At 44.0% G+C, this 7678-nt stretch overlaps 1 protein-coding gene across 1 annotated transcript in view; it reads right to left on the reverse strand.

Annotated features, from left to right (window-relative positions):
• Nucleotides 1-7193: 7193 nt before the first annotated feature.
• The window catches only part of JMJD4 (jumonji domain containing 4), a 10325-nt gene continuing 9840 nt past the window's right edge, over nt 7194-7678 (reverse strand). Inside the window, exon 6 of the mRNA XM_006894032.1 lies at nt 7194-7496. Within this exon, the coding sequence (XP_006894094.1) occupies nt 7194-7496 (303 nt within the window). The remainder of the gene's footprint in view (nt 7497-7678) is intronic.

Below are 7678 nucleotides of genomic sequence, written 5' to 3' on the forward strand. Positions count from 1 at the left end.
GGTTAGCAAAAGCCAAATGAGAACAAGACGCTATACTAAACCTCACCGCGGCCGTTTGCGCCAGCTACTTGATTTCAAACTCTTGAGCAAGCAGACTGATCTCATTGAGCCTGTTTACTGATCTCAGATGTGTAGAGAATAAGAACAGACACTTCACCAAAGAAGACATTCAGATGGCCAACAAATACATGAAGAAATGTTCAAAATCCCTAGCTCTAAGAGAGAGGCAAATCAAGACAACTATGAGATATCATCTCACCCTAGTATGAATAGCAAAATTTAACAAAACAGCAAACAAATGCTGGTGAGGTTGTGGAGAAACTGGAACACTTATTCACTGTTAATGGGAGTATAAAATGGGGCAGCCACTATGGAAGGCTGTATGGTGCTTTCTCAGAAAGTTGCAAATAGAAATACCGTTTGACCCAGCAATTCCACTACTGGGAATATACTCCAAAGAAACCATAACCACCACCCAAGCAGACATGTGCACAACTATGTTTATCATGGCTTTGTTCACAATAGCAAAGAGCTGGAAACAACCTACGTGCCCATCAACAAATGAATGGATAAAGAAGCTGTGGTATAATTACACAATGGAATACGACGCTGCATTGAAAAACAAAGAACTCATGCAATATTATTCAAAATGGGTGACCCTGGAGGACATTATGTATGCTAAGTGAAATATCTCAGTCACAAAAGGACAAATGCTGCACAGTGCCACTGTTGCAAAACGGGACTGACATAGGGGTTGGGGAGGAGACTGAGAAAAATGGGATAAATAATGTATACTGCATTGATACAGATGAGAGAAAGAGAACTGTTTAAAAGGGATATATGATTAGGTATTATTGTCATAACAGGAGTCCCAAACAAAGGCTGCATAGTGGAGTGGACCTGGGGGGAGGGACTGTATAACAATAAAAGAATTTCTTTTACAAAGAGAAGAACGAACTGGGGAGGGGGTAGGACTGGGCAGGGAGAAAAGTGCAACAATGAATGAATGGAAATCCAAAATATCTGTAAATTTTCATTACAATTAATAAAAATTAAAAAACCCTTACAATAAAATTAAATGGGGGGAAAAGTGAAGAAGAGAGGGAACCAAGATGGTGGTGGTGGCAGCAACAAAGTTAAAAGCTGCAGGAATAGCAAGCTGCATAGAAACGGCCCCCATGGCCCTCCACAGTCCTCTGTTTATTGATAATTGAACAATTAAACAGTTGATTACTGGTCTTCAATACGGATTGAGGCTCAACATCAAGAGATCAAGGAAGAATGGGTGAATCCAGCAGCTCTGAGCCCCCACTGCCGAGCCCACGCCGCCGCAGATCCATGAGGTTCCCGCAGCCGGACCCCAGGGATACCCTCATCTTGGATGGACGGCAGGCACTGGGTCCTGAAGCTGGTGTGGCGGGGCCTCCACACTGCCGCAGAATAGACTTTTTCTGGAAAGATTTTTGGGAACCAAGATGGCAGCAACCGGAGACATGGTGTGGGGAGCATGAGGCCCAGCAGGCCGTATTGAAGCAGGCAATGCAACTTAAATGTGCCCAAACTGCCAAGCAGTTGACCACTGGCCATCTGTGTGGACTGCAGCTCGACATCAGAAGGATGGGGATTCTTGGGGGAACATGGCTGGGTCTCGCTTCCTTCCTCTGCCTGCTGCCAAGCCGGGGCCCACTAGTCCCCTAGCCTAGACTGGGTGTCAAGAAAACAGATGAAGTAAGATGAAGTTGTTGATAGTTTCAATCTTTTCTCCATCTACCACGATGTTGCCTATCGGTCCAGTAGTAAGAATCTGTTTTCTTGACATTGAGATGCAGTACATGGTGAAGGCTATATTCTTTGATCTTCTGCAAAAAGTGTTTCAAGTCCTCACTTTAAGCAAGCAAGGCTGTATCATCAGTGTAATGCAGGTTATTGATGAGTCTCCCTCCAATCCTGATGCCACATTCCTCTTCATAAGAGTCCAGCTTCTCAAATAATTTTCTCAGCATACAGACTGAATAAGTATGGAGAGAATACAACACTGATGCACACTTCTTAATCTTAAATCACGTAGTGTTGCCATCTTACTTGGGTCCACAATTAACACCACTGGTACCAGCAGTCAGGAAGAAAATCAGGAGACATATTGCACTGGGGAAGTCTGCAGTTAGGGACATCTCCATATTATTGAGAAGAAATGTCAGTTTGAGGACTAAGGTGTGTCTTATTCAGGCCATGATCTTTGCAATCACTTGCTTTGCATCTGAGAGCTGGACAGTGAGTGAGGATGACAGAATTATTGATTCCTTTGAACTGTGGTGTTGGAGAAGAGTACTGAACATCCCACGGACAGCCAAAGAACAATATATTGTGGAGAGGGTGCAGCCCGAGTGCTCTTTGGAAGCACGGATGATGAGACTTAGCTTCACATACTTCAGGCATGTTGCTAGAAGGGGCTATTCCCTGGAGAGGGCCTTGATGTGGAGAGGAAGACTCTCAACCAGGTGGACTGTGACTGCTGCAATGTGTCAGGAAGTGTGAGGATGGCACAGGATAGGATAGGGTTCATATTTGTTATTTTTACAGGGTTGCTATGCGTTGTATTCGATGGCACTACCCAACAACAACAGGTAAACTGGTGAGATCAATGAATCATCTATACCTTCTCTGAGAAAGACTATAAAAGGCCAGACCACACTTAGGGTGAGTGCAAGTGCACAGAGATCTCCACACCCAGGTCCCAAAATGGCCAGAGAGGACCTCAGGGTCCAGACACCATCCCAGAGACTCATAAGAGTTCCTTACGAGGCCTTTCCATCTTGAATGATGGACACTTTGCTCTGAAAGGAAACTGACCACCTTTTTGTCATCTACCACCCCTACAGTCTAGCCTGAACTCTGGTCAAATGCAAAGCTTCTTTCCCCCTTTCCTGTTGTGTACCATGGAGTTGGAACCAAGTCACAGATTAACTCTATAGGTTTTCAGAGACAGTAAAATGCACTGGAAACTAACCACATCTCTCCCACAGAGCACCTGCTGGATTCAAACTGAGTATCTTTGTGTTAGCATTTCCTTACTTAATAGGCCAGAGAGATCATGTTTTTATATTTTTTTCTATCACTTATTATGCATCAGAGAGTTGGACAATGACTAGGGAGGATAGAAGGAGAATGGATGCCTTTGAGTTGTGGTGCTGGAATATTGAGTGTACCATGGACTGCTAGGAAAACAGATTCATCCTGGAGATGGTTAAATTGGCCTGCTCCTTGGAGGTAAGGATTCTGAGGCTCCGTCTAACATACTTTGGACATGTTGTAAGGAGGGACCGGTCATTGGAGAGGGACACCATGCTAGGGAGGGTAGAGGGACAGCACAGGAGGGTAAGACCCTCTATGAGGTGGATTGATTCAGTGACTGGGGCATTCAGGATGGGTGTATCAGAGACAGTGCGATTGGCACAGGACAGAGCAGAGTTTAGGGCTGTTGTACACAGGGTCACTATGAGTTGCAAGCGACTCGAAGGCACATAAGAACAACAACTTTATTGTTAGGTGCCATCAACTCCATTCCAACTTACAGCAACTTTAATCTACAATAGAATTAATTACTGTCCAGGCCTGTGCCATCCTTTTACTACGTCACATCAGGCCATGACTATTTCTGCATTTGGTACAGTGTTAAATTAACCTCCCAGTCCCAGATACCTCCTGTAGCATTCTGCATGACTATCCTTCCACACCTTCTCCAAGCCTGACACATCATCATGCTTAGTAAGTTTTCTGTTAAGCTGAGCAAGGGTATGTCTGTGTGTTCACACTTGTGACTTTTCTGGTAATTTTGCATCTCGGAGATTACAGTATCTTTCTAGGTCCTCAGCTGTTGCTTTACTCAGGTGAAGAATTATTTCAGAAAGGAGGCAGGTTGTCAAAGTGCTGCTTTCTTTTACTGAAGTTGTACCCAAACCTGATTTCTGTTGCCATTTCAACATTGCTACAATGTCTTGATTATTTGTGCAGCTGTAACAGAAAAACCACAAGTGGATGGCTTTTATCGACATTTATTTCCTCACAATTTAGGAGTGCCAGCTCTACGAGCTTCCTAGGTAAGCAGGTACCCTAGTCCAAGGACATGACACTCTGTACTCTTGGCCTTCTTTCTTGGTGAGAATGAGGTCCCCACCTCGCTGCCTGCTTTCCTTTTACCACTTGTTGAGAGTGTTACAAACCACAGCTCAGGGAACTCCTTTAACATCAAATCAGGGTTGTAGTGGTTGTAGAATGTTGCATCTTACCCTAATCCTCTTATCATGGGGAATGACACGGGGGGAATCATTATACATAACGAAACTCTCAAATTTGTGACTCATAGCTGACTCTCCACCGGGTATCTGAGGCCGTGACCCACATAGGAGAAGACCGTCCATAAGGAGCTGCAGGTGGATCTGAACCACTAGAGGGACATGGCCTTTGGGTCAGCAGTGCGACTTCCCATAGACTAGGCCACCAGCACTCCCTGTATCATCACGTAACTACCTCTAGTCATGACTGATTAGCATCACAGAAGTTAGCATTCACAACACATAGGATAAGTTAGTTATTCTGAGAATCATGATTTAGCCGAGCTGACACATTTTCGAGCAACATAATTCAGTAATCCAGGACACATGTTCAACATTTGGTATTTCTTAATATACAGATACCCCTACCCAGGACAGTCTCCAAAGAATGGGATTTCTGGATCAAAAAATGTGAATATGCACAATAATATTCCCTAAAACAAGGCTATTTTTCAAAACAGATGTAGCAGTTATGCCGCCACCAGCAGTCTGAGATGGTGGCTGCTTCTGGCAGTCCACTGGCCTGGGCGTTGTAGTTCTGCCACCTTTCTGCCCAATCAGGGCTCAGAATGGCCAAAGGCATCAGTGGTGCTTTGATTTTTGGTTTTGCCTCAATGAGAAGAGAAGGCTTGTCACCAGTACCCTGGACTTCCTTTTCCTAAGTGATGGGTTCACGTCCTTAGCCTTTTATTGTCTTTTTTCTTTTCTACTAGTTTATTTACAAAATTCAAATATATTGTTTACAAATTTGTAACAAATTCTTTCAATTTCCCTTACCCCCTACATCAAATTATACAACCCCACGATTAATCCCCCTCTTTCCCTGTGTATCCACCTCCCTCAGCTTCTAAACTCTCCCACCTCTTCTGGATCCTTCTACTAATTCTACAATAATGGTTTTCTGCAATATTTATCCTTGTGGGACTGAAGTTAGTTCATGCAGCATAACGCTCTCTAGTCCCTGAAAGTAACTTTCTCCTACCCTGCATTCTCTATGCATCTGATATATCTAGGAACACCATATAATCTTAAGCTCTACTTTTACCCCAAAATAATTTATCATATTCTTTCTTAAAATTTTCTACTAGTTTATCTATAAACTTCTAATACACTGTTTTCAAAAACAAATTGAAAGAATTTGTTCTTGAAATTGAATTCTTTTTGATAGAAAATAAAGTAAAAAAATTGCTGTATTTTGCCTTTAAAAGCGATCTCGGAGCCAAATGCCTATCTACTCAGTGACTCTAAATGAGGAAGGGAATGAGGTTTTGCCAGCTCTTCAAGGCAGGAACAGACCAAGCCTCAGAGAGCATAGAAAGAACATCATTCCTACATCTCAAGTCTCAGACAGTTCTGCATTTTGATCTCATGTCTTTGAACAGTCACTGTTTTCTCACCTCTAGAATTTGGAGGCTTTTTGAGGTCTCATTAGGGTTATTTTTTTAATATGCTCTCTGCATTCAACAAAAAACTCCTGCTGAGTTATTGAGAGCTTGTTTAAAAATTTTTCTTATCAACTAACAAAATATTCACAACCAACTCTTCCATCTTCAATTCTAATTTAAAACCCAAGAGCTGTTTTCTGTTGGATGCACTCATGTTCCATCTCTTACCAGACACCACTGAGGTTCTGTGCGCTTGTGCTCCGAGTTCCGGCCACGGCATTCTGGTAACTACAGTGCTACCTCCAACTGTGTGCTTCTTCTATGTTCCACCCCTAGTGTGAAATGAGCCAGCTCAAGACCTGGATGAGACCTCCCTGGTTTGAACTTTTAAAGTAGGCACACTGTATAGCATCTGGTAGAGCATCTAGTGCCTGCCTCCCTAGGCGATACAGCCTTCAGGCCATAGATACATGGCTCCTAAGGTGAACTCCTGCCCTCTGTCCAGTCTGAGTGTCATATTTATAGTTAGAGCCAGCACCAGCTACTGAACTAAAGTCAACTCTCACTAGCACCAGGCTTTGCATTAACTCCAAGTTAATGAACTTTTCTGGTTCTGGGGAGAGCTGGTGGACTAGACATAAGGAGCTGTACTGCCAACTCTAAGGCAAGCAGTTTGAGTCCAACAGCTGCTTCACCGGAGAAAGACGGACAATCTCCTTCCGTGTAATTTACAGTCTCTGAAAATCCGCTAGAGGGTCAGCTATGAGTTGGTTTTGACTCAACGGCACATAACAGCAGCTGTGGCTACAGAACTGGAGTCGTTCTTGTCATCCGTTCCAGAGTTAATGCTCTATTCTAAGCAGAAGCCAGCTGCAGGTCCATTTCTAGCATACACTCCAATGATATAACCCCCAGCTCCAGCACAATTTTCTGAGGTAGATTATGCTCTGGCATCATCTTCAGACCTGCAGCCAGTTCCAGAACCAGCTTGAACACTGCTTGCAGAGTAAGAGCCAGCAATTATTACCCACTCTGGAACCACTTCAATTACTAGTGCCTGAACTAGCTCTAGCCAAGGGAGCACTGCCGGTGGAGACCACAGGGAGTCGCACTGCCATCCCAAAGGCAGCAGCTTTCTGTTCCTTACCTGGGACTCTTGTTGTGATGTTTCTGTAGTATTTTCTTGCTTTTTAAATACTTTTGATTTTAAGCTTTATGATTCAAATAAAATAACACCTCCTGTTTAAAATGCTTAACTCAGCTGCTTTATGCATACAACGTATACCATGTTGTTCAAGCATCACTACGTCTAGTTCTAGTACATTCTCCTTCTTCGGAAAGCAGTCACTCTCTATGGCCCATTAGAAACTAGACCCTAGCAGTGCTTTATTCATAGAGTGGACACTTGGAACCAGATGCCTTCAGTCATGCCGTTGTCTTAGCACATCTTCACACCCCAAGACTTCCCTGATGAGCATTAAAGGGACACAGTGGCAGTTCTGGCCTCCTCTAGCTGCTGGAGGAGATCCCCTGGCTGCAGCGAGAAGGCACTGGTATCTAGTCTCTGGAAGTCTGGGTTGGTGATCAGGGATGCCAGTACCTCAGTAATTCGACTAACATCGAAAGCAGTATGCTGGACACCCAGCCCGGTGTCACTAACACTCCCCGCTGTCTCAGTGGCCATTCCATTTGCCAGGCTGGGGATCCTCTTTTCAGCAATGATCTTGAGGAAGTGGTAAAATTCTTCATAATTGATCCCTGTACAGGACTTCATGATCACCTAGGCCAAAGAGGAGTGAAGATGAGGCACTGTGTGTTACCAGTAATGACCAGGCTGCAAAGGACCCCAAAACAAGGGACCTGCTCTCAAGGAACAAGATTAAGGGGCAATCCGAATAAGCAAAGCACTCCTTAAGAATAGAAGAACGAGGGGAGCTCTGGTGGCCTAGTGGTAAGGACCTG

Source organism: Elephantulus edwardii, unplaced genomic scaffold (assembly GCF_000299155.1).
Source record: "Elephantulus edwardii isolate Elephantulus edwardi_28Jun2011 unplaced genomic scaffold, EleEdw1.0 scaffold00133, whole genome shotgun sequence".
NCBI lineage: Eukaryota > Metazoa > Chordata > Mammalia > Macroscelidea > Macroscelididae > Elephantulus > Elephantulus edwardii.